The sequence below is a fragment of the Pelobates fuscus genome, chromosome 1 (assembly GCF_036172605.1).
Source record: "Pelobates fuscus isolate aPelFus1 chromosome 1, aPelFus1.pri, whole genome shotgun sequence".
NCBI classification, from domain to species: domain Eukaryota; kingdom Metazoa; phylum Chordata; class Amphibia; order Anura; family Pelobatidae; genus Pelobates; species Pelobates fuscus.
The window spans coordinates 476,982,690-477,010,641 of record NC_086317.1 but is presented as its reverse complement, the minus strand read 5'-3'; the positions used below and the strand labels follow the sequence as shown (position 1 = coordinate 477,010,641).

Genomic DNA, 27,952 nt, shown 5'->3' with positions numbered 1-27,952 from the left:
TTACGTAATGCTGGAACACGTGCTTGGTAAAATAATGTCTGCTTGGGGTTCTGTAGACATTTATCGACCCCTAAGTACAATTCAGTTATCTATGCAACCACTGTAAATACATGTGTGTATTATGTGTCCCTACCTCCACACTTTTTTATCTCTTCCTGATCCCCAGTTGTCTCTTCCTACCCCAGGTCGCCTGCCTCTTTGTTCACTATTTCTATTTGACCTCCCCAGTTATCTTTACCTCCCCCCCTGCTATCCCACTCATCCCCAGTTAACATATAGCTCCAATACCTCTCCAATTACCTCTCCATAGCTGGATGGGTGTAAAGCCAGGGGGGTGAACGTGAACGGCAAGGTAGTTCACATACTGTTCGCAGGTAAGGTATTCTGGCCCTCTAAGTTCCTGATTCCTGGCTTTGTAATATGTTTCGGAGGTTACATTTATGTGTACCGGTGACAGGCTAGTGGCCTCCTGTTTAATTGGCTTTCTGTATGCTAAAAGGATGAATTCAAAACCATTCAAAGACCTTCTTATAAAACAAGATGACCTGGCTGTCTTTATCAGTTTTGTGGATGTTAGAACAAGGAAGAAGAAAACCAAAAGACATGAGGGCCTTTAACGCACCTTGTTCCCGAGTTTAACTGATTCTCCACTCGCTGGAGAACCTGGATCCTATAGGGTGAGGGCCTAGGTTACCTGTGACTCCTTAGACACATGACAAAGCAGGATGATTTACCTGTTGCTCCAGGGATGCAGGGCTGTAAGCTCTACATTTACAATGACTGTCTCCAGAGCAGCAAGATGCTTTATTGACTCAGAGTTTGCCCATGATAATAACAAATTGTTATGCATTCATTCTGTCCCCCTGGCTACAGAGACAACTGATGATGATGGGCCACAATACCAAACAAAGACATAATAAATAACCGTTTTTGTAGAAATGCTACAAACAGGTTCCATAAAGATTAACGTTTCCACTCACCTACCTGTCCTGGATTGGTTACGGCATATTATATTTATCCACACACCCTTGTTGTCCACCTTGTCCACACACATACTCGTGTCTTATGAGTGAATTGAGGACATGTTTGACAAAATACTACCACTCCACAGAGCCAATATTGGTCCCATTGAACTGCCACCCAGAACCATGCTACATGACCAGGGTATTCTGCATGGATGCATGGATGTCCTCTCGCCCTGCATGAGGACATCCAACATCAGTGAAAATGAGGCAATGCTTTCCTATGGGTAAGGGTCTAATGCGCTTGCAGTGCACGCCACGCATGCGCATTAGGTCTCCCTGTCGGATGACGTCGGAGGAGACACGGTGCCAACCTAGCACTGAGGAACATTGGTGCTGGAATCAGGTAAGTAAATAATAGGTTGTTAGCCCTTTATATGCCATGGTGGGTCACAAGGGAGGGGGGTCCAGCAGGCACTTTAGTGTTAGGAATACAGATTTGTAGAATTCCTTTCATTTAAACCATTGTGGTGATTGAAAGGATGAGGTCTAGAAGCCAGGTGTTGTTTTGTGCATCTGAAGTGGTTACATTTTTTTTGCGCCCGCTAAACATGTCTTCAGGTCTCGCACAGTGGAGCTGTCATTATAAATACCGCATTTTAACAAATATCTACCCTCCCCCCATTCAGGTCTCCATTTAATGAGCACGGCAGATAACCAGATTTAATTTATGGCAGAAGCTGTGTGTTTAAACGAGGAGGGGCTTCGAGAACAAAGGACGAGGAGACATAAAGCAGCAGGGAAGGGTGGTAGGCTGATGGAGATACAGTGATGTAGGATCTCAAGCTGTTTGACAGACACCATGTCCTACTGATACCTCCATGGGGCAGGTGTGTCAGGGGGTTTGGTAATGGCGTTTCTGTGTCTGGAGAGAAAGGCTTTGGCTAATCTGAGCGAAGCTGAGAGCCTGCAGCTCCAAGCCTTGCTGAGAAGCCTATTTCCCACCAGAGACTGATGCTGCAGGCATTGCGGCTCTGAGGGACTGCTTGGCCAATCACTCTTCTGTGTTTATAGAGGGTTAGTAAATAATCTCCCAATTGCAGTGAATTGAAATTCATACAAAATATCGTTTAAAATAGCTGTGTTCAGTCGTAACTATAACCTAGCTGGGAATTTTGTAGGAATAGTGACATCAGCTTCTCTTTGTAAGACAACCTCAGGCAGTTTCATTAGCAACCATTCAAGTCGTCTTCAAGAGAGCTGGCACCCCACAACCTAGAGAACTAAGGGGGTCATAGGAATAAATCCTTGCCCTCCTGGATAGTGGATATATCATGGACTCTAACTCTCATCACTCATGATGGTCAAGATTGATGGGAGTTACAGCACCGAGCATCTTGCGTTAAGGTAACCCTTAAGCCCAGGTGCACCCCAACCTTTCATAGTCCCGCTTAAAGAGAAACTGTCACTTACTGTATTTTAGCATAACCTAATAACTATAAATAAGCCAATGAATGTGCTATTTTCTTTTCTTATTCTTCAAAGTTTAGTTTATTTTAAGTTACAAACTCCAGCAAACCTGAGATGCAAAACATAGTCCCTGATATCTGTTTGGTCTCAAGTTCTTATAATTCAAAGTCTAACAGGGAATTTTGCGAGCTGTAGTCATGGAAAAAAGAGAAGGATGATAATTTAACTAGTTTCAAACCTTATAATTGATCTAATAAATTCTTTAAAAACAAAAAACAAACATGATAACGTGCAATCCAACAGAGAACCTGCACGTTTCAGATTGTGTTAGAGACACACACACTAGATATTGCAGTTGTAAGCAGTTTAATGACACATACAAAGTATCTCTGCTCTATATATAGCAAGACCATTCATTAAAATGCAATGAACAGCTAAAATAAAGAGAATGTAGCATGACCACGCAGGATAGATAAATGAGATTGCCCCAATTAAACTAACGTGAGAAATGTCAGATATTCCAAGTGAATTTTAAATTCAAGGCCAAATGTAGCAGGTAGCAAAGCTCTGCAATTTTGGCCTTAAACATGAAAATCACTTGGAATTCCCCAAAAATCTAATGTTAGAGATGAACCTTGCTACGTTACCTCCTGATTAACAGGGAGCAACGTGTCATTGGAAATGTCATTGTAACCACATCACATCCTGTGATAGTATGTCTCCTGGCATCACCTGCACACGGGTACACATGTAGGCCTCTCAACCTCCACGATTTTGTCAGAACAGACCCTATTTTAGGATCCGTCCTCCCAACTTTGTTTCTTGGTGTCCCATTTTTGGGGACACAAGGGAACTGTCCACAGAAAGCGTACCGTAATATCGTGATATGCTAAGGGCTAAGGGCTGAAGCTTCATTCCCTGCATGGTCTGCCCTCAGTGTGCCTGGATAATTGTCAGTAAGTCTGGGTAATTCACACCAGGTTGATCTGCCACAGTTTGCCACTTCACGGGATGCCAATGTGAGGATACGCACATACATCATAGTTAAGAACAGATAACACGTACAACCTTCCTGCATGCGCGTGGTGCTGTGTCTGCTGATCAGTTCCATGTTATCATTGTCTGGCTTGGTAATACCACGGCCGGGCAAACAGCAGATCACTAGATATTGTAGAACATCAGCTGCCTTTTTGCTTTGCGAGCCTTTTGAATTGTAAAGTGTGACGAGACCAATCTCACCACTGTGTTTTGGAGGAGCCTGGTTGCCCGCCTGCTGCCTTTAGACTATGGCCCTATGTTGAAACACTTGATTTTCCCCTGCAAAGACATGAAAGCCGGGTCAATTGGTGCTTGCCCTGTTTGAGCGGTAAAACCCCAGATAGCTATGCCATGGAGCCCATTCGTATAATGATAGACTATGGGAAAGACTTTGGCTCCATGGCAATTGAACTGTATGTGTGTGGTCTGAGCGCCATTCAGTAATAATGTGTGCTCAGACCTAAGCTATCTGGGGATATGTTGCATGTCTGTATTTTATGTAATAAATGTAACCTTGTGTATTTTATTGTATTTTACTGCCATGTGTTCAATGGAGTTTTGCTTCTGTCCTTGGAGATACTTGGATTACTTCCCAATTATCTCAAGGATAGAAGACTCTTTGAACTGGTTTTGGGCAGAAAAGCCATGCTTCATTTGGTCACAAAGGACTACGATCTATCTTTTGAACCACTGGACCAATTTGTATGATTTTGACGTATGTTTGGAGTATGCTGATTCTGAAAATGTAAGTTTTATGTGAATGTGATGCATACTTTTAAAGTTATGAATAATGTGGAAAAACTGTATTTCTCTGCCTGTTATAATTACATTACCCATTGTGTAAGGTAATTGTATCACAGGCAGAGGGGAGGATTTTGTGTGGGATTGTCTGAGCGTATTGTACGTGTTTATTGGTTGTTTTCCAAAACCCTGTGGGTGGTACGAATGTGTAAGAATGTGTTTATAAGAACAATAAACCCACAGCTCTGTCTGTTCACTGCTTGACCCTCAACACGGAGCTTTGTCTCGTTCTTGGGGGGATTTACTGTATGCTGTTCCAGTTTGACTGCTAGGAGTGTAAACCTATTTGTATGGTTTTTCCTATTCGGCTGTTTACAGCTTTCGTATGGTTCCGGTTCGGTGGATTGGTGTCTGCAGTAGCTGTGCCTGTGTCTCTGGAAGGGAAGATCTACTAAACGGCTGTTAACCCCTTTTATGCCTGGGGTGCCGTTACGTAAAGCATTGTGGAATTTGCAGTATCCACAGTTTTGCCAGTTTAGTTATAGACATCCACATTTCTGATTCCCTGTGTTTGGTTTCCCCATTCTGGTATCCTTGATTGTAATTAATTGTAATTAATGCTATTTATCTATTTAGGGGGAATATCTCTCTACCTGGAGGTATTCTCCGTTAAGCCTAGCCAGCTATTAAAGGGAGTAGAAAGGTACATACCTTTCTATTAGATTGTTCTCAAAAGGTGACGAAGAACGAAGAGCATCAGCTGACGCTCTCAGCCAATCACCAGCGCCCAATCCAAGGCTCCTGCAGGGAAGGCTGTGGCTGCATGAGAATACATAGACACCTGGAGGACGGGCTCCATCTGAAGCACTTTGTGGTTAATCTGTTCTTAACCAATTTAACCCCTTAATGGGACATTATAGGCATCTAGACCACTTCATCTCATTGAAGCAGTCTGGGTGCAGTGTCATCCTTAGCCTTGCAGCTGTAAACATTGCAGGGTATACTCCACCTCTAGTCGGTATCTCTCAGACCGCCACAAGAGGTGCTTCCTGCTGTTTCACTGAGTTTAACTTCATGAATAGACGCTGAACATCCTCATACTTTGCATGAAGACTTTCATCATAATGCAAACCCCCATGTAACATATCCCTATACAGTACTCCGACTGAGTATATCCATTGTAATTCTCCCAATTCCCAAAGTGAAGCAGTGATTACAACGCTGGCATGCCCAACCATCATCCATGACTTGATGAAGGGTACAAGGCTGATTTATTATGGCCCAGTGGCCTGCTAATATACAAAGACCCCCAGCATGGGGTCTCCCCCAAAAACATAGTAAAATGCTCCTACAACACACCCAGGAGTCTCTGTGTCTGGGAGATAATTAACAGTGGCGTCTCCAGGATTCATACTTGGGGGGGGGGGGGGCTACATAAGGGGCCAGGGACAAAAGTAGGGGGGCAGTTATAAAAGGTGTATATATGTGTGTGTCCAGTGAAACAGCAGGAAGCACCTCTTGTGGCGGTCTGAGAGATACCCACTAGAGGTGGAGTAAACCAGAGCTTGGTTCGTGTGAACAATCCTATCAAACATCGCTCTCCTGGCTTGTCGGGAATTGAAGCAGGTGTTCGTATGAAGTTACCGGTGTTCGCGAGGTTGAGTGTCCAATTTAGTGTTGCAGACACTCGACGACCAAGTCCCGCTGCCTGCGTTTGGTAGACAAGATGGCCGCCTTTTTCTTATGCACGTGTTGAGTTCGGTTATAGGAACTGCAGCCACACAGAGAGAGCACTTAAGTTAATGGTTTCTTTGAAATACAAAAAGGCAGAGGGGTGGTCAGTGTTCGGTAGATCACAGCTCCTGAACTGAGGAAACATATTTGTGTTCCGGGAATCTTTTGACACGAACAAGGAGGGAACTGTCCTTAGAATAAGAGAAAATGTGAGTTTGTCCTATTATATATGGCCCATAGTCGGTGGGCAGAAGGCCAGCTTCCACACTGCTCCAGGAGTTCGTGGCAAACATCCAGAGTGAGACGCGTTTGTCACACCCCATAAGAAAGCATTGATTCAATGCTTTCCTATGGTGAAGGCCTAATGCATGCACGGCACTCACTGCACATGCAATGACAATGCAGGAGGCTGAGGAGGAGCCAGCATGAGGGACTACGGTGCTGGGATAAGGTAAGTGTTTAAAGGGTTAGTTAATACTTTGAGTGCTGAGGGGGCAAAATAACTCTATAGCATTATGAATAAAGTTTGTTTTCCTGACATATAGTGTTCCTTTAAGGTAAGACGGTAACAATGACCCCCTGGAAATCATAAAAACGTAATTGAAATGAAGTTGTTATGGTGCCGAAGGCTGTGCCATTGTTACACATATGTTGAGACAGTCTACAGAGATTTGTGCTGCAGGGTCAGTGCCATTTGGTGTACTTACCTTTTACAATCTCGGCTTACTGCATACCAATGTTTTCCCTCAGGTTAGGTGTTTTTAATTGTCAGTAATTTGCAGTAGTATCTACACTATCTAATACTATTCATTATTGTAAAATTTCTTGTAAATCATGGGTGTGGTGTCTGCGCCAGTCTCATGTCCTATAAACACCAATCAGCAATAATTGAATGTCTCGTCCTTGACACTAGCTGCAGTCCAATGATATATAAAATCCATCTCTGATTATACACCCATCTATTTATTTATTTATTATTTATTGGTTATCGTTGGATGGTACTGGTTACCGAGTGGGTGGCCACCTTCTCCAATTGCAGTAAGTATTTTGATTCCTAGTTCCCAAGCTTTGCTGCTGTTAATGCTGTTTGTAAAAGAGAGTGTTTGTGTTTCTCTCTGTGTGTGTACATGAACGCATCATTGCAAGGCACACATCTTCTTAATGACATGCACTGATGCACATTCCGGCCCTTTGGGAGTTTGGAATCCATCGGGCTTTCTCAGTCTGTCAGGTATAATTAGCAGTGCTATGACAGATGGTAGACCCCTATTAAACCCTCTGTGTGGGATTATCACCTGGAATCTCTGCACGCGTTGAACACTTCCCTTAGAAACCTCGCTGAGCTGTAGACTGTGGGTAAAGGTGACATTTGATTGCAAGCTCTTAGAACAGGGCCCTTACTACCTCTTACTACCTTTTTTGTTAAATTAACTTATTTGTATGTTTCATATATTCATTGTGCAGAAATTATTAATAATAGTAATATATATATATATATAACCCCCCCTTGTTTCATATATATATATATATAACTATTAGAGAAGTTCTGGAGAACATTTAGATATTGAAAATGGGAAAATGTCCCTATCAGTATACTGAAAAATGCACATATTTTATATATATATTGCAGTACTCTAATTGGTCCGTGTTCATTCCATTTTTAGTTCAACTGAATTGTTTCTAAATTAGGTTTTCGGTACCAGGGCCGGACTGGGGAAAAAATTCGGCCCGGGCATTTTTTATTCACAGCGGCCCACTGAAAAGGGGGCGGGGCACGATAGGGTGTGTTTTGTCATCCCCAATGACAAGCACGCCCCATATCAAAGTGAGCATGTTGGTTCAATGCTCTTCCAGGGCATGAGAAAAGGGCCCTGTATTTGTTCTGCACAGCGCAAGCAAATGTAATAACATGCTTGCACTGTGTTTGCTTGAAACTTGTCTCAGGGGTTTCCATAATTGGGATACTCACTGTATCCCATTTATGGAGACACGATGTGTTTGCTTACATGGAATCTAGTGTGGGCATGTCAGAAATGTAGTGTGTGTAGGTGGTGCAGTGTCTGTGTGTAGGGGATCTAGTGTGTGTGAAGGACTCAGGAGTGCGTATGGGAGATCTAGTGAGTGTGTGTGTGTGAGTGGTGCAGCGTGTTTGGGGGCTGCTGTGTGTGTGAGGGGTGTAGTGTGCATTTGTGAGGAGTATAGTGTGTCGGAAGGTGCTGTGTGTGTGGGAGGGTGCTATGTGTGTGGGGGGGTGCAGTATGTGTGTGGTGTGGTGCAGTATGTGTGTGTGAGGGTGCAGCATGCGTGTGTGTGAGGGTGCTGTGTCTGAGGGCGCTGTGTTTGTGGGAGCTGTGTGTGGGTGCTACGTGTTAGGGTGCTACGTGTTAGGGTGCTACGTGTTAGGGTGCTATGTGTTAGGGTGCTGTGCGAGGGTGATGTGTGTGTGTTAGGGTGCTGTGTGAGGGTTCTGTGTGAGTGAGGGAGCTGTGTGAGTGAGGGTGCTGTATGAGTGAGGGTGCTGTGTGAGTATTAGGGTGCTGTGTGTGTTAGGGTGCTGTGTGAGTTAGGGTTCTGTATGAGTTAGGGTGCTGTGTAAGTGTTAGGGTGCTGTGTGAGTGTTAGGGTGCTGTGTGTGTTAGGGTGCTGTGTGTGTTAGGGTGCTGTGTGAGTGTTAGGGTGCTGTGTGAGTGTTACATAGAAACATAGAAACATAGAATGTGACGGCAGATAAGAACCATTCGGCCCATCTAGTCTGCCCAATACTTTCATTAGTCCCTGGCCTTATCTTATAGTTAGGATAGCCTTATGCCTATCCCACGCATGCTTAAACTCCTTTACTGTGTTAACCTCTACCACTCCAGCTGGAAGGCTATTCCATGCATCCACTACCCTCTCAGTAAAGTAATACTTCCTGGTATTATTTTTAAACCTTTGTCCCTCTAATTTAAGACTATGTCCTCTTGTTGTGGTAGTTTTTCTTCTTTTCAATATAATCTCCTCCTTTACTGTGTTGATTCCCTTTATGTATTTAAATGTTTTTATCAGTACTGAAATTCTGCAGATTCAAACCGCCATATATCGGCCTAAAAATATTCCTATTTTCAGGGGAATTAGTAATACAAATCAAATGTTCTCACCAAAAACAAACATGTCATTGTGAGCTAGCAATGTGTCCAGTTATACAATATGTTAATCTTGGAACGTCTCACTGGTCTCTCAAGACAAGCAATAGTGATATTATTTTCCGTGTCTGTTAGTCCACCCATTGTACAGCGCTACGGAATTTGCTGGCGCTATATAATTAATAAAATAATAAATAATAAGAGAAGAAAATCTCTTCCAATGTTGCAAGATTTGAAGATTGAAACCTCTATATCTGCATGTTTACAACAGCTCAGTGCATGGAGAGCTGGATGCGGTACAGGTGTACACCGGATACATTTAGTATCAGAGGAATCTTCAGACATGAAAGGTGAGCTGCATTCTGTGCAGAAAGTCAAAGTATTGTGCTAAATGTAAAGACACTGTTACTTGATAAGGCCAACGGAAAACACCACCGAGCCTTCACCTGGAACTGATCCAGTCTATAAATATCAAAACCAAACATGTCAGAATAGCAATGATGCATGAGGTACAACATGTACAGAATTCATAATATGATATCACAAAGATTCCAGATATGTCCTCAATCTACTGAGATATAAATAAGACAGCCATGTTTATTACAATGAAACCCAGCACAGTGTTTTTCAAAAGGGGATTTTACAACGGAAAGGAGATTATGGAGCTCATTAATACAGCGAGTTGTGAAGCGTTCAGAGTGGAACTTTTTTTTTTAAATGAAGTTTGTTGTGTTTTTGGCTTCATATTCTGTTGTGTTAAATCATGGGGTCTTTGTCATAACTATAGATTTTCAGGAGCATTGGAAGGCTCAACATTGAGAGCCATTTTGCATTTCTGCACAGGAATAACAATACAAAAGTGATGGATCTCACAGCAAACAAGACTTCAAGGAGAAGCTGGCTGCATCAATAAGACGTGTAACTAATAGTATAGGTAACTTTTATTTCTGCTAACTGCTTATGAGGGAGTTTAAATGGTATTCAATAGATTTTCCATTTTGTCTACCTCTTTGCTAAAAAAAAGGAATATACAAACAAGCGACAGGGCAAAAATTGTGCAAATTTAAAGCACGTGATTAATAATGTTTTATAAAAATATCAACACTATTTACTTCCAAGAAGTGAGAACCACTACATCATAAAGGAACACCACAGTGTTAGAAATAAAAATGTGTATTCCTAATGCTGTAGGACTCTAGTCCCCATTTAGGCGACCGGTCCCCTGTTGCCAGAGTTATTAAGGTGAGTTCACTTAGCTTTTCTCGACGATCTCCTCTGGGAAGCTCATCGAGATCCTTCCCATGGGAAAGCATTAGGACACTAGGGTGCGTGCACTCTATGAGACCAACTGATAGATGGAATAGAGTTTCACTCCACTACTTTGGCCATTGCACCTATAGTGCCTATCAGCGTGACCGCCAATAGAAGCGGGTTAACCCTTCAATGAAAACACTGCTGTTCCTGCAGAATGGGGGGGTTAAAACGAGAAGGTCTCCTAGAAATGATAGATAAGATGGACAGAGGGATTTGGTGCCAAAATAGGGACTGTCCCTCCTAAATAGGGACACTTGGTACATATGGCTCCCTTTCCCATGCACAATGAAAGCTTCCCCAAACAGAGTTGAATTTGTTAACAAATTTAACAAAGAGATACCGTCTTGGTATCTCTTGGTATTGCTCGTTCCAGGGGAGGAAGTTGTATGTGAGCCCATGTTGGTAGCAGAATTGTCTGACATTTTGAACTTAAAAATAAATTTGAAGGATCGACAGCAAAAAACAAATGTGAGGAAGGCTGAACTTGTTGGACGCAAGTCTCTTTTCAGCCGCTGTAACTATGTAACTATGTAAGTAACCGCATGAAGTGGGCAGCAAGGATTTGTAAAATGTAAAGCTCTGAAATCATTTCAGTATACGGCTGAACTCCATCTAAGTGGAAGAGTATTGTTAAGAAAGCAGAGTTCCTTGGCTACAAAGAGAAGGATACATTGGTAATACACCGTTTGTGGGACAGAATATAAGTGAGGTCTAAGGGCCCGTTCTCGTTTACCAAGGACAGGGGGAATGCAGGGAAAAAAATACGAAGAGGGAAGAGAAAATAGAAAAAGAAGAAGGAGAGGACAGATAGGAAAATAAAGAAGGAAGATAACTTAAAAAAAAAGAGTCTGATTGAAAAATGAAGTTAAACTTAAGGGAAGTGTAATTATAATTACTATATGAAATATAGATAAATAACCAATATTACCGATATAACTATCACTGGATCAATACACAGTCAAGCTGCTATTTCCCCATAAGATGAGCTGCATATTTTGGAGCAGGTCGATGAAATAAGAAGTGTTTTTCCACCTGGAGATTCAATTAAAGCAGATACTGGGGTCCACTCTGGGGATTTGTCATACGGGCGGACGGCTGAAGCTAGGGATTGATGATGTGAATTAATGTCCTGATCTCAGAATTTGCGTTACATCTAGCTGCTTTCAATGTATGCTCTTTGATGTGATAATAGTGTATTTAGCAGTCCTATCCCTCAGCATATGTGATGCAAGATGTTTGGGTCTTCACATTCTGTGTAAGAGATCTACAATGAGCAGATGGGCATGGTTGATTGGAAGAAGCTCAGCAAACAGATATAGGTAAGTACACAAGTTGCTAGAGGACCAATTCCAGTTTGCCATAAAGCCATATATTGCCCCACCTGAATTGGCCCCCCAAAATCAATAAGTTTAAGTTTATATGCCTCCAATTGGTCATCCATGTCTTACAGCTTGTCCGCTAGACTATTGTTCCCCATATATGAAGCTCTTTGAGTTAAGTTGGAGAATTGTGTGTCCAACATCCGCTGCTTGTATGGTGAATGGGGCATTCTCCTTATCTTTGTCTACTTCTGGCCTTGCCAACCACAATTCTTGCATGAGAAAAGAGACTTTATGAATCTTGTCAGCCTTTGTTTTGATGACATCCTCAACAAATCAACAGCGATTAAAAAGAGAAAATCAGCTAAATGGGGGTTCATTCAGTCACAACTAGGTCTGTATGGATTAGAGATCGGCAGCGTGTGTCCATCCAGCTCATCAGTCAGGCCATGTCCCCATGATGGGAATTTTGGGGAATTTCATAAACCTAAAATTTGGTCTAACAACCTGGGAAGCAACGTGGATTGTTTGCAAAGTGTTTGCGGATATCAATTATCACCGTTTTTGTTGTTGTAACCTTTCCTGTGCTAATGTTTGATTCTCATACGCAGCTGACTGATATTTACTAGAAGATTCCGCAGTTCTTATTGAGGGTAACAGGAGTTGGTATCTGCTCTGTCAGAAGGATTGGGGACAAGACTCACTGTCAATGGTGCCACGTCTTCCTATTCCCAGCATTAGACAGTCTGACTCCTCACCAATTCCCCAGCCACTCTGAGTACATGGGTAGCACCTGCTCCTGAGCCATTAGTTCTGAATTTAAAGTAGTGACCCCTCCTGGGACAGGATCCACAGCTCTCATATTTACATGTCTATCTATTTCTATCCAATAATTGCTCCTTCACTTTCCTGCTGTGACCATTTCTATCTCCATAAACACTTTTACCGATGAATGCCAGCGTCCGTCGCGTAGACTGGTGTGAGCCATTAGTGTTTGTGGATTATTGTCATAAAGTGTAAATTGTTTTGTATAATATACTGATGGCTCTGGGTCAGAACCTTCAACTCTGAAAGAGTCCATTTAGCAAGGGCGCCTGAGATATCTCACTTGTGAGATCATAAGCTTCTGTACACTCAGTAACTGCCGACACAGAGATAGATCTCACTTATATTCAATAAGATATCACATTCCAAATGCCGGTTTCACCATTTGCAAAGTTCAGGAAGTTTTCTAAACGTTATATGTTACTTTGAGTTGAATTAAATGTTACTTAAAGAATGAAATTATTGAAATCATTCAATATAATAACTAAACGAGCCATGGATTGAATGTAAATGGATGTATTGCGGTATTTCAGAGTACGGGGTCATTTAACTTGGCCTGAGTAGGGACAAGCTGAGATCTCATTACAAGTCACTGAGAGGAATCCTAGCAGCAAGACGACAGTTCCTAGTGGATGATATTCTTGGTGATTACCATAATGCTGAAATTGGCATTCAGCGGATTAGCTTGTAATCCATTTAAATCCATTCCATAGGACTATATTAACCGGGATCAATGTCACAATGAGAAATGTATCAGTTATTAATCCTGCGCTTCCCGACGGCTCTCTGTGGATTACTTTGTAATTCTTCCATAACTATATCAAAGTTACTGAGTAACTAATATAAAAGCACGGATGTGGAATTGATATCGCCTGAGACCTGGGACAGGAAGTTTTATTATTATTATTATTATTATTCTTTTAGTCCTGCTGTGGGCAAGGGCAGGGCTGACTTGGGGGTCGCTGGTGACAGGCAGGAAGTATACCTCCGGCAGCTGTACTGAGATGCCATAACGGAGGCCGGGTGCAGCTCATAATGCTCCTCACACTGCTCAGGACTAACAGCCAAGGTGATTCAGCGTGATGTCATATCCCGCAGGGCAGAGACAGCATAGGATAGGCTGCTGCTGGTTATTTGTGCTGTCTGTGTGTGAGTGTCAGAGAATGTGTAGTTTGTGTGTGTGTGGGTCAGTGTGTGTGTCAATGTGCTCTGTGTTTGTGTATGGGTCAGTATTCAGTGTGTGAGTGTCAGAGAAGGTGTAGTTTGCGTGTGTGTGGGTCAGTGTCAGTGTGCTGCGTGTTTGCAAATGGGTCAGTGTGTCAGTGTTTGTGTGTATAAATGTATCACAACCATATAATCACAAAAACATACACAAGCGCATTCACATCACAATCAGCGAGAGCACACATATGACAAATAGCCAGTGTACACACATCACAAACAGTCACCACACAGAAATCACATACACATCAAATACAGCCATAACACATAACATACAGCCAGTGCACATATCACATTCAACCAGGACATCTGTCATGCAGTTAGCACACACCACACTTGCACCAAGCATCACAAACAGCCAGCACACACTACACACTCACATGACATACAGCCAGCACACACTACACACTCACATGACATACAGCCAGCACGCACTGCACAAACAGGACACACAGCAAGCACACACTATGAAAAAGGGAAGACTCTGGGATGGCAGAGGGTAAAACACTCAGGGTAATTCGCAAAACAAATTTTTGCAAAATAAATCCAAGTGGCAAAACTGAGGCAAAAAAAGTTGTGTTGTGACTCTAGCAGAGTTAGAGAATCTTTCCTCATTAGCTTTTTTTTTACTCCATTTCTCCTTTCAGATTTATTTTGTCAGTATTCCGAGTTCAGCAAATAGCCATGTCCATGTCCATTGGTCTCAGAAGGGGCCCCCCACTTTTTAATTTAATTTATTTCGCATCAGGACAAGTAGATAATCCAAAAAGTCCAAATGTATATGCGAACGGCATGGCCAGTCAATGATCTATCATTATGTGACCACTTAAAAAAATACTGAAATGTTAATGATTAACGGAAAACGTAATGCGTCCTAGCATTGGGCGCTGCACAATGGATGGACTAACAGACACGTAATTGTAACAAGACGAGTTGGACACACAGTAACAGAGGGATTGAGGGCACTGCTCAGTGAGTTTACATGTATGTACGTAGTGGGCATTGGATAGCATTCCTTTCATCCCCCATAAAACCATAATTTACCCCTTCAAATAACGACAGACAACTTCTTGGAGAAAACAGGCCACAGCATTTATTAACACAACCAAATACTGTATAACTCCTTTTAACATATAATGAAATAATAATTATCATAAATTAACATAAACAATTTGCATATAGTCATACAGTAACCAAAGAAACCGTCCTTGCCAATCTAACTTCCCCAAGGCTCTCACCTCCCCCCCTCGGCATAATAAAAACATCTTCCTTTTCAGGGCTCCCCACCCACTCGGTGGGGCCCAACCATAATGCTCCCCACTGGTCGACTTACAACCCAGTGGGGACACGTCCAACCTGGTACCTCCTCCAGGTTCACCATAAGAGACAGGGGGAGGATGAGACCCGGCCATTATCCCCCTTTTTCATCTAATCTACCAAACCATCCCTTATTTGGCAAGGACACACTCCCGCCTCGCTGTGACAACCCCCCGGGCCCAAAGCAGCAAAGGGAGGGTGGGCGGGAAACTTGTTGCTGGCCCGGCTCCTAAGTGGCACTGAGGTCAGTCTAATCTGTCACCACCCACTTCCTCACATCTCACACTCCCACATGTAGCATATAGCCAATCATGCTTTATCCATCCCACACTCATACATGTGCCCCTGTCCGCTAAGCTGCGCACTCTCCCTGGGGCCTTGTTAGAGGGAGTGGGGTATAGTGACACAGTAACAGAGGGATTGAGGGCCCTACTCAGTGAGCTTACATGTTAGAGGGAGTGGGGTATAGTGACACAGTAACAGAGGGTTTGAGGGCCCTGGTCAGTGAGCTTACATGATAGAGGGAGTGGGGTATAGTGACACAGTAACAGAGGGATTGAGGGCCCTGCTCAGTGAGTTTACATGCTAGAGGGAGTGGGGTATAGTGACAGTAACAGAGGGGTTGAGGGTCCTGCTCAGTGAGTTTACATGTTAGAGGGAGTGAAGTATAGTGACACAGTAACAGAGGGATTGAGGCCCCTGCTCAGTGAGTTTACATGTTAGAGGCAGTGGGATATAGTGACACAGTAACAGAGGGATTAAGGGCCTGCTCAGTGAGTTTACATGTTAGAGGGAGTGGGGTATAGTGACACTAACAGAGAGATTGAGGCCCTGCTCAGTGAGTTTACATGTTAGAGGGAGTGGGGTATAGTGACAGTAACAGAGGGATTGAGGCCCTGCTCAGTGAGTTTACATGTTGGAGGGAGTGGGGTATAGTGACAGTAACAGAGGGATTGAGGATCCTGCTCAGCGAGTTTACATGTTAAAGGGAGTGGGGTATAGTGACAGTAACAGAGGGATTGAGGGCCTGCTCAGTGAGTTTACATGTTAGAGGCAGTGGGGTATAGTGACACAGTAACAGAGGGATTGTGGGCCTGCTCAATGAGCTTACATGCTAGAGGGAGTGGGGTACAGTGACACAGTAACAGAGGGATTGAGGCCCTGCTCAGTGAGTTTACATGTTAGAGGGAGTGGGATATAGTGACACAGTAACAGAGGGATAGAGGGCCCTGCTCAGTGACTTTACATGCTAAAGGAAGTGGGGTACAGTGACACAGCAACAGAGGGATTGAGGCCCTGCTCAGTGAGTTTTCATGTTAGAGGGAGTGGGGTATAGTGACACAGTAACAGAGGGATTGATGCCCTGCTCAGTGAGTTTACATGTTAGAGGGAGTGGGGTATAGTGACACATTAACAGAGGGATTGAGGGCCTGCTCAGTGAGTTTACATGTTAGAGGCAGTGGGGTATAGTGACACAGTAACAGAGGGATTGAGGGCCTGATTAATGAGCTTACATGCTAGAGGGAGTGGGGTATAGTGACAAAGTAATAGAGGGATTGAGGGCCTGCTCAATGAGCTTACATGCTAGAGGGAGTGGGGTATAGTGACACAGTAACAGAGGGATTGAGGGCCCTTCTCAGTGAGTTTATATGCTAGAGGGAGTGGGGTATAGTGACAGTAACAGAGGGGTTGAGAGCCCTGCTCAGTGAGCTTACATGTTAGAGGGAGTGGGGTATTGTGACACAGTAACAGAGGGATTGAGGGCCCTGCTCAGTGAGCTTACATGTTAGAGGGAGTGGGGTATAGTGACAGTAACAGAGGGATTGAGGGCCCTGCTCAGTGAGCTTACATGTTAGAGGGAGTGGGGTATAGTGACAGTAACAGAGAGATTGAGGCCCTGCTCAGTGAGTTTACATGTTAGAGGGAGTGGGGTATAGTGACAGTAACAGAGGGATTGAGGCCCTGCTCAGTGAGTTTACATGTTTGAGGGAGTGGGGTATAGTGACAGTAACAGAGGGATTGAGGATCCTGCTCAGCAAGTTTACATGTTAGAGGGAGTGGGGTATAGTGACACAGTAACAGAGGGATTGATTGCCCTGCTCAGTGAGTTTACATGTTAGAGGCAGTGGGGTATAGTGACACAGTAACAGAGGGATTGAGGGCCTGCTCAGTGAGTTTCCATGTTAGAGGGAGTGGGGTATAGTGACACAGTAACAGAGGGATTGAGGGCCCTGCTCAGTGAGTTTCCATGTTAGAGGGAGTGGGGTATAGTGACACCGTAAAAGAGGGATTAAGGGCCCTGCTCAGTGAGTTTACATGTTAGAGGGAGTGGGGTATAGTGACACCGTAAAAGAGGGATTGAGGGCCCTGCTCAGTGAGTTTACATGCTAGAGGGAGTGGGGTACAGTGACACAGTAACAGAGGGATTGGGGGCCCTGCTCAGTGAGGTTACATGTTAGAGGGAGTGGGGTACAGTGACACAGTAACAGAGGGATTGAGGGCCCTGCTCAGTGAGTTTACATGCTAGAGGGAGTGGGGTATAGTGACACAGTAACAGAGGGATTGAGGCCCTGCTCAGTGAGTTTACATGCTAGAGGGAGTGGGGTATAGTGACACAGTAACAGAGGGATTGAGGGCCCTGCTCAGTGAGTTTACATGCTAGAGGGAGTGGGGTATAGTGACACAGTAACAGAGGGATTGAGGGCACTGCTCAATGAGCTTACATGCTAGAGGGAGTGGGGTATAGTGACACAGTAACAGAGGGATTGAGGGCCCTGCTCAGTGAGTTTACATGCTAGAGGGAGTGGGGTATAGTGACACAGTAACAGAGGGATTGAGGGCCCTGCTCAGTGCGTTTACATGTTAGAGGGAGTGGGGTATAGTGACACAGTAACAGAGGGATTGAGGGCCCTGCTCAGTGAGTTTACATGTTAGAGGGAGTTGGGTATAGTGACACAGTAACAGAGTGATTGAGGGCCCTGCTCAGTGAGTTTACATGCTAGAGGGAGTGGAGTATAGTGACACAGTAACAGAGGGATTGAGGGCCCTGCTCAGTGAGTTTACATGTTAGAGGGAGTGGGGTATAGTGACAGTAACAGAGGGGTTGAGAGCCCTGCTCAGTGAGCTTACATGTTAGATGGAGTGGGGTATAGTGACTCAGTAACAGAGGGTTTGAGGGCCCTGGTCAGTGAGCTTACATGATAGAGGGAGTGGGGTATAGTGACACAGTAACAGAGGGATTGAGGGCCCTGCTCAGTGAGTTTACATGCTAGAGGGAGTGGGGTATAGTGACAGTAACAGAGGGGTTGAGGGTCCTGCTCAGTGAGTTTACATGTTAGAGGGAGTGAAGTATAGTGACACAGTAACAGAGGGATTGAGGCCCCTGCTCAGTGAGTTTACATGTTAGAGGCAGTGGGATATAGTGACACAGTAACAGAGGGATTAAGGGCCTGCTCAGTGAGTTTACATGTTAGAGGGAGTGGGGTATAGTGACACTAACAGAGAGATTGAGGCCCTGCTCAGTGAGTTTACATGTTAGAGGGAGTGGGGTATAGTGACAGTAACAGAGGGATTGAGGCCCTGCTCAGTGAGTTTACATGTTGGAGGGAGTGGGGTATAGTGACAGTAACAGAGGGATTGAGGATCCTGCTCAGCGAGTTTACATGTTAAAGGGAGTGGGGTATAGTGACAGTAACAGAGGGATTGAGGGCCTGCTCAGTGAGTTTACATGTTAGAGGCAGTGGGGTATAGTGACACAGTAACAGAGGGATTGTGGGCCTGCTCAATGAGCTTACATGCTAGAGGGAGTGGGGTACAGTGACACAGTAACAGAGGGATTGAGGCCCTGCTCAGTGAGTTTACATGTTAGAGGGAGTGGGATATAGTGACACAGCAACAGAGGGATTGAGGCCCTGCTCAGTGAGTTTTCATGTTAGAGGGAGTGGGGTATAGTGACACAGTAACAGAGGGATTGATGCCCTGCTCAGTGAGTTTACATGTTAGAGGGAGTGGGGTATAGTGACACATTAACAGAGGGATTGAGGGCCTGCTCAGTGAGTTTACATGTTAGAGGCAGTGGGGTATAGTGACACAGTAACAGAGGGATTGAGGGCCCTGCTCAGTGAGTTTACATGCTAGAGGGAGTGGGGTATAGTGACAAAGTAATAGAGGGATTGAGGGCCTGCTCAATGAGCTTACATGCTAGAGGGAGTGGGGTATAGTGACACAGTAACAGAGGGATTGAGGGCCCTTCTCAGTGAGTTTACATGCTAGAGGGAGTGGGGTATAGTGACAGTAACAGAGGGGTTGAGAGCCCTGCTCAGTGAGCTTACATGTTAGAGGGAGTGGGGTATTGTGACACAGTAACAGAGGGATTGAGGGCCCTGCTCAGTGAGCTTACATGTTAGAGGGAGTGGGGTATAGTGACAGTAACAGAGGGATTGAGGGCCCTGCTCAGTGAGCTTACATGTTAGAGGGAGTGGGGTATAGTGACAGTAACAGAGAGATTGAGGCCCTGCTCAGTGAGTTTACATGTTAGAGGGAGTGGGTTATAGTGACAGTAACAGAGGGATTGAGGCCCTGCTCAGTGAGTTTACATGTTTGAGGGAGTGGGGTATAGTGACAGTAACAGAGGGATTGAGGATCCTGCTCAGCAAGTTTACATGTTAGAGGGAGTGGGGTATAGTGACACAGTAACAGAGGGATTGATTGCCCTGCTCAGTGAGTTTACATGTTAGAGGCAGTGGGGTATAGTGACACAGTAACAGAGGGATTGAGGGCCTGCTCAGTGAGTTTCCATGTTAGAGGGAGTGGGGTATAGTGACACATTAACAGAGGGATTGAGGGCCTTCTCAGTGAGTTTACATGTTAGAGGGAGTGGGGTATAGTGACACAGTAACAGAGGGATTGAGGGCCTGCTCAATGAGCTTACATGCTAGAGGGAGTGGGGTATAGTGACACAGTAACAGAGGGATTGAGGGCCTGCTCAGTGAGTTTACATGTTAGAGGGAGTGGGGTATAGTGACACATTAACAGAGGGATTGAGGGCCTGCTCAGTGAGTTTACATGTTAGAGGCAGTGGGGTATAGTGACACAGTAACAGAGGGATTGTGGGTCTGCTCAATGAGCTTATATGCTAGAGGGAGTGGGGTACAGTGACACAGTAACAGAGGGATTGAGGCCCTGCTCAGTGAGTTTACATGTTAGAGGGAGTGGGATATAGTGACACAGTAACAGAGGGATAGAGGGCCCTGCTCAGTGAGTTTACATGCTAAAGGAAGTGGGGTACAGTGACACAGTAACAGAGGGATTGAGTCTCTGCTCAGTGAGTTTACATGTTAGAGGGAGTGGGGTATAGTGACACAGCAACAGAGGGATTGAGGCCCTGCTCAGTGAGTTTACATGTTAGAGGGAGTGGGGTATAGTGACACAGTAACAGAGGGATAGAGGGCCCTGATCAATGAGCTTACATGCTAGAGGGAGTGGGGTAAAATGACACAAAAAGGTAAGGTTAGTATTAGACTAGTGACAGTTGCAGAAGAGGAACCAGTCAGGAGCTATTAACAGTTTAATTGATACGCTTTTATGAAGAAGTGGGTTTTTAACGATTTTTTGAAGGAGTGGAGACTGGGTGAGCATCTAACGGAGGAGGGAAGCGAGTTCCACAGGAACGGTGCAGCCCTCGAGAAATCTTGAAGGCGAGCATCAGAGGTGGGAGTACGGACAGAAGATAGACGTAAGTCTTCAGCAGAGCGTCAGGGCCTAGACGGGACATACTTGAGTATATGGGAGGATAGATAGGTGGGAGCAGCATTATGTAGAGATTTGAAAGCAAGAACCAGAATTTTAAATTGAGCTCTATATTTTATTAAAGCTTACTGTATTATTACAGTTTATTGTATGATTACATCCTTTTTTTGCAATCAATTTTTTTTATTGAGGTTATGCAAGACACAATCAATAAAACACATGAGAGCTAGTTGAGCATTGACATATCAGAACAACGGGAAATATGATGGAAATACCTCGTTTTGATTATTTGTTATATAAAAGATGAGTAAAAGAATTTTAATACAAAGACTGAGAGGCACTGGGACAGAGTACACCGTGGTATAAAATAATAAAATAAAAATTCAAAAGAAATGCAAAATAATCTTAGTTAAATTGCTAAATGGCAAGTTTTAAAAGGCAAATGGATTAATTCAAGGTGATTAAGCTTTGCTGCCAGTTCCCAAATCCAGGCTCATCCGAAACCCATTGGGGGAAGAACACAGCTCTGTGGTACCACCTTCCAGAGAGACACAATCCAATTCTCACCATGGTATGGATTCTGTTTGATGCATGCTTGCAATGAGGACGGCTTCTTATAAATAGCCTGAGCGAGTAGTTCTCCAGTGTAAGATAGGGGCTCCTTCTTAAGAGATGCAGTAAAAGACTTCCGCTGCGTTGGACAAGGAGATAAGATGGGGTTCTGTCGCTGGTGCATGGACTGCTGCATCCGACGTCAGGAAAGAGCTGGTCCATTTGAGCCATGGTGTGTAGGAGCAAGCCATGATATTTAGGAGTAGGCTACGGTATTTAGGAGCAGGGCAGGCCATGTTATGTAGGAGCAGGTCATGTTAATTTTAAGCAGGCCATGGTATTTAGGAGCAGGTTGCATTATTTAGGAGCAGGGCAGGCCTTGGTATTTATGAGCATGACTGTCAAGCTCCCCCCCAGTACATATTATTGTATGATCATATGGGCTGCCTGATCACACTTGCTGGAGCTGTGCACACACACCGAATATTCTATAATATTATTGAGTAATATCAGATCTCAGCCATGTCCATATTGCTGTATGCATTATCCATATTGATTGTATTTATTTATGTTACAGCATTGCTAACTGCACACTATAGTATCCCCTGTATAATATCTACTGCACTCTGTTACCTGACATTGGCAGATGAGTCCCATTGGGAGTGCTACATTTCTATGTGTACTATTAGCTCCCTTATATATATTTTATTTATCATGTATATTACTTGTCATTCAGTTATTATCTGGGAGATCTAACATGCTGTATCTATACACACCCCCATGTATGTGCTATTGCTGTTTGTCGTGACTTGCTAACCTTTGTAGCATATTATAATGATGCCTGTCTGTATACTATACTTGAAAATGGTAATTCCAGATCCAAACATTATCTATACGAATTAAGATTGCACAGGGCCCTACACACGGTGCCTGATTGGGGCCCCCTCCAGGAGCCCAGAGCTCTGTTACGCACAGGTCCCCCAACAACTCTGATTTCAGCGTTAGCTTCACGATTTCAGGTTCCTGCCCTATTGTAATCAGAGCTGTTGGGGGCCTGTGGATCTGAGAATCCCACATCCAATGACTGCCTTATATTAGCCTGTCAAGTCGTTTAATTTACATTTTTCTGTTTATGAATGAAACTATAGAAGGAAGAATTGGGGTAAGTGAAATGGAGGGCCAGGATTATGTAATATTAAACTAGAATCCTACAGTATAAATTTCTATCTGAAGTACAGACCTCTCCTTCCTCCTTCTCCAGCCCTCATGAATTAGCACCAGTAAACTAAGCACAATGACTTCTCAAAGAGGCAAGTGCCCATTATTACTCTTCCCTTCCAGATACACAAATGAGTAAGACCCATTCCTCTCTGCAACTCGTCCTACGTAAGGATACAGGTGTTTTGTATAGAATTTTATTGTCAGCAAAAATGTAAAGAAAAATATGTATAAACCCCCAAGGATTGCCAGAAACACTAATAATTAAGCCGTGTTCTCAGATTTAGTTTTACATATAACCCAATCTCTTCACAATATTGCAATAATTGATTGGCACTGCAGGGACTCAATTGGGTGTAAAATCAATACATGTAGTAATTATAAAATGTTTCGTTCAGGCTCGCTGCATTGAATTAAAACACAAAGTGCGACACGGTTTGATTTTCTAAATCTGTGTGCTGTGTTTTACAGGAATGAGTTTAAGCCGTGGACTGATGTGCGGCCCATGAGGTCTCTCAGGACCAGATCTTTGTACAAACCCCCAGAGGAGAAAGTTTCCCATGAAACCAGCTACAACACAACATTTAAAGGCGAATGCAACCAGCCCGCAACCGGAGATAACAAACTGACAGAGCGCAGGAGGATACGCAGCCTCTACAGTGAACCGCATAAAGAATCCTCAAAGGTGGGGCGCATGTTACAGTATCTCCTACATGGGACGGGGAGATGTATCAATGCAAAACAGCTGCTAGTCTGGGGGAAAGCGCTAAACATGGAGCTATCACCATGGAAACCAATGTCTCCCAATGTTTAGCACGTTGCCCCCACAATAAGCCCCTGTTGTGTCTTGATAAATTTACTCCACAATATATACGGGTTCATGTCAATTTTAGGAAGCTTTTAAATGGAATGAATAATGCAATTTCTTTAATACGTTTAAGAGCAGGACAGTGTTAACTAAGATGTCAGCTGAGTATTTGCTTTTTCTTTAAATTATCCAACAAACATCCATTGCTAAGAGAACCCTTTACATCACTGGGAGTCCTTGGGATCAGTTTCCTGATCGGTATTCGCTAACGTGCGAATTGGTATTTAAAGTAAATGTAAAATGTAAAGGGAACCTGTTAACGTACCTGCCCCTCCAATCCAGCTGACGTTATGTCCTCACAGAGGAAGGTGTTTCACTTGTGTAACACTTACCTCTGATCTGCCTGATCTCCGCTTGGTCTCTTCCCCAAGCAGGGAAATCTCCTCTGCAATGCCAGCACACTGGCTTCATTATCAGCATGCTGCATCTGAATGTAGTGATGTCATCTTAAAGAGCATTAAAAAAGACGATTTTCTAGAAATGTATAGAAAGGAATAAAAAAAACTTAGTAAAAATGGATTCTATGCGGAAGAATTCATTGGGAGAGCAGGAAAGACCTCCCATAGGCGGTAATTATGATCGTCACCCATACTGTACTCTCTACCCAGCACAAGCAATGTTGGTTAGAGAGTTACTATAGCAACCACAGCTCTATGTGTGACCACCATAATTACCACCTATCCTGCTCTCCTAATTAATTCTTCATCATAGAATTAATTCTTCATCGTTTTTTGTTGTTGTTATTATTCCTTTCTATACATTTTCTAGCAAATCTGCTTTTTAATGCTCTTTAAAATGAGCATCAGTTGTACGTAGCAAGTCAGCTATCCTTCAAGTCAAAATAGTTGGACTAAAAACATAGCTGACTGAATTTAGCTATCATGGCAAAAAACTCTATTAGCTATTATGGCAAAATTCACATTTGATTCCATTTTTAGACCTCATAATTTGTACTTGCTTGGCATTAGTTTACCTTGGGAGTGGAAAGTTAAAAAGACACACCAGACTGAATCCATTGTCCACTTTTATATAAATTCTTGAGATTGTGCTTAAAAATAAAAAGAACAAATAAAGAAATCAATACTAACTGTCCCCAGCAACCAAGGGGACAGCAAATAATCTTCTTCTGTCTTGAGAAGGGGGTAGCCGTTAACCAAAACATTTCTGAATTTTTTGTTCTGTCGGTCAGAGCTGGTCCTACAAGTGGCCAAAGTGGATTTATTTAACTCAAAAAGTCTACTCTAAAATTGTCAACTAAAAAGGCTTTGAGTTTCCATTGGTCAGATCACACTCTGCATTGGATAACGGCCCCCGAAACTGGCTACTAACTAACACTCATTCTGGCGTGAGATACAAATATACATTAAAACAGCAGGATAATACCAACATTAGAAGACGCGGTTTCGCTGACCAGGTGGCAGGATCTAGCGGTGTTTGTGGAGGACAAACAAACAAGGTCTCTTCAGGCATCATGGGGCCTTGCTAAAGAGACAACATGGGGGAAAGAATGGAGAGAGAAATAGATAGGGGAATACACTAGGAGAGAAACAGAAAGAATTATGGGAACGGAATTGGGAGAGGAAAAGAGAAGATACAGGGGAGTGAGTAAGGAGACAAGCAGAGAGAGCACAGATAGGGAATGGGGAGAGCTGAAAAGCTGGAGTTTGGGACATCAAAAGACTGGAGGCATAGGGAGAGAACAAAAGGATAGGCGTAAGGATAGACGTAAAGAGAGACATGGGGTAGGGGAGAAAGGACACAAAGAGAGGTAAAGCAGTCAATGAGCAAGGAGAGAGAGACACAGGAAGCATTGCAGGAGCATGACGGTTGAGTGATATAGGGTATATGAAACTTCCATTTTAGCTCTGGAGCTTTGGATTTGGGATATTTGCTGTTGGAGGCTGCAGAGAAACCAAATATTAAAAATGGAAGGCAGAGGAGGTTCATTTTATATTGCTGTAATGCTTTTAGTGGTTGAGGAGGGGCACCTATTTAGTCTTTGGACTCAGTCATCACAATGTATTTTTGCTGAATAGGTTATTTTCCTGCAGTGATATGGGATCAGCCAATCCAAGGTTCTGAGAGCTGTAATGGTCCTATAAAATACGTCTACCTCCACATGTTCCCATAAACTCCCTCTGTGTCTCTCATTCACTTCAATGCTACCTGCTAGATGTTTCATATCTTCCTATTGGGGCGGAGAGGCAGTGTGGTGGAGCTACTGCAAAAAAAAAATTGCTTTTGCAAATCCTCAAAAATAAAAACAACCTATAAATTAAAATAATATGCGATTGACATCATGGGGCATATTCAGGCCAATTCTCTACAGGAAGCTTTATTGAAATATCGTTGCTCGTTTTGTAAAAACCTCTTTGGCCGCTTTAATAAAGCTGCAAGGTTGAGTGTGGTTGGAACGTGATAGAAAGTTACAGTTATAAATTAATAAGAATAATAAATGCGGATTGTAATTCTACATGTTATATGGACAGGAGAGGCATTTGCCAAGATGGATCTTGCAAGTTTTATTGAGTTTCTTTTTGGGTTCTGCTGATTTATAGAATTTACCACTCTGCGTATAGACTCCTTAGATCAGAGGCTTTTAACCTTGTTGTGCATTACTCAAGTTAGGAATATGGTAGTAGCTTGTTGATCTAGTCTTCAAAGAAAATATGTATTGTTTTTCCATTCTTTATTTTTGAAGTGCAGGGGTACACACAAATATTGGCCCTTGACATTTGAGTGAGAAACATGATAGGATAAAACACATTTATAACAAGGGCAGTACATGCCATGAGAAACTGCACATTTTTAACTTCAAACACACAGTCACACACACACACACAAGCAGACAGTCTCACACACACACACACACACACAGGCAGACAGTCACACACAGTCAGACAGTCACTCACACACACACACACACACACAGGCAGACAGTCACACACACAGAGTCAAACATACAGCCACACACAGTCACACACACAGACACACACACACACAGTCACACACAGACAGTCACACACACAGACAGTCAAATACACACAGTCACACACACAGACAGACAGTCAAATACACACAGTCACACACACAGACAGACAGTCAAATACACACACAGTCACACACACAGACACACACACACACACAGTCACACACACAGCCACACACACAGTCACACACACAGACACACACAGTCACACACACAAGCAGACAATCACAAAGTTACCTCTGTTGCTTGTGGAGGCAGTGCAGGTCCTGGATTCTGGTTGTTGGGGGAATCAGGGACTCCTTCCTGCTTCCCCTGCAGCAGTTACACTGCATTTTAGCTCTACCCCCGCCGCACAGTAAGCCCCGCCCCCACCGCACGGTAAGCCCTGCCCCGCCTCAATTTTTTTATTTTTTATTTAATTTTTAATTTTTTCAGGCCGGCCCGTGTGAGCTGTGTCCCCTGCTCCATGGCGCCCTGTGTGGCCGCACAGCTCGCACACCCCTAAGGCCGGCCCTGAGAGGCCCTCCCTGGCAAGAATTAGGTATAGCATTGCTACCTAAAGCTAGACATTACAGAGTAGATTAAGAGAAAAGAGGACATACTCAATAGGAAAAAAAATTGGCTTAGCTAAGGCATCTTAGGAGTAGTTATGGCAGCAAGCTGGAGTCCCAGGGAAGGTCATCCTATGCCTCTTAGGGGCGTGTTGTGAACCTGGATCAGCACAGTACTCAGCAAATGGAAGGCCCCAGGTATAGGTCTCATGAGCCTCGAAGGGGTGTGCTGGAAGGAACTCAGCCCTGGCCTCAAGGTTCTCTTCTGTGAGGCAGTCACATGGGGCTTGGCAGGATAAGATCGCTGCTGTGGAGGTGATTTATGCACAGTCAGCTGGATGTTGCACTGGCTCCGGCATATCCACCACGTGTGAACGCGTCTCGGTCTAGATGTGAATATCCCTCGGTAAATGTACAGCGGGAAGTCTCGAGATGGTGTGGTCTCAGGCCCCTGAGGGTCACTGCTTAGCTGTGGTGCTCTGCTGCAGCGCTCCAGTCGTTTCCAGAATTTGGCAACGATTTTATTCAGCCGGGCTTCTACATCGAGTAGCGCACCATCGAGGTGAGGGAGACACGAGGCATCTGCCATGTTGATCCCGCCTGAGCAGCTGCGTTCCTCTTCTCTGCTAGGTCTCGGGAGCCTCTCAAGTGTGGACCAGGGTCATCCCTACTGGTCCAAGGGGCAGGGTTACGGGGCTCATTCACAAGAGTATTAGCTTTTTGGCACCCGCAGGCCAGGAGATCGGCCACCACTTCTGCCAGGTGCGCACTACACCCCATCTGTCACGGCAAGGTGCGCTCACTCCCAACATGTCGCCAGCCATTACTTGGTTTGTCTGGTCGGTCAGTGTGCTGGCACTTCACTCAGTCTGACTCGATTGGGCCATATTGTGGCCCAGATTTGTGCCATATTGTGGAGGAGCTCTCCTGAAATGCAGCCCTCCACCATGACAGTCAGCCCCC

General features: G+C 44.0%; 1 protein-coding gene across 2 annotated transcripts in view; it reads left to right on the top strand.

Annotated features, from left to right (window-relative positions):
* MAP6 (microtubule associated protein 6) overlaps positions 1-27,952 on the top strand; it is a 48,938-nt gene that overhangs the window by 5,921 nt on the left and 15,065 nt on the right. For both annotated transcript variants that reach the window (XM_063432280.1, XM_063432288.1), the window contains exon 2: positions 23,053-23,266. In XM_063432280.1, coding sequence (XP_063288350.1) covers positions 23,053-23,266 — 214 coding nt within the window. The remainder of the gene's footprint in view (positions 1-23,052; positions 23,267-27,952) is intronic.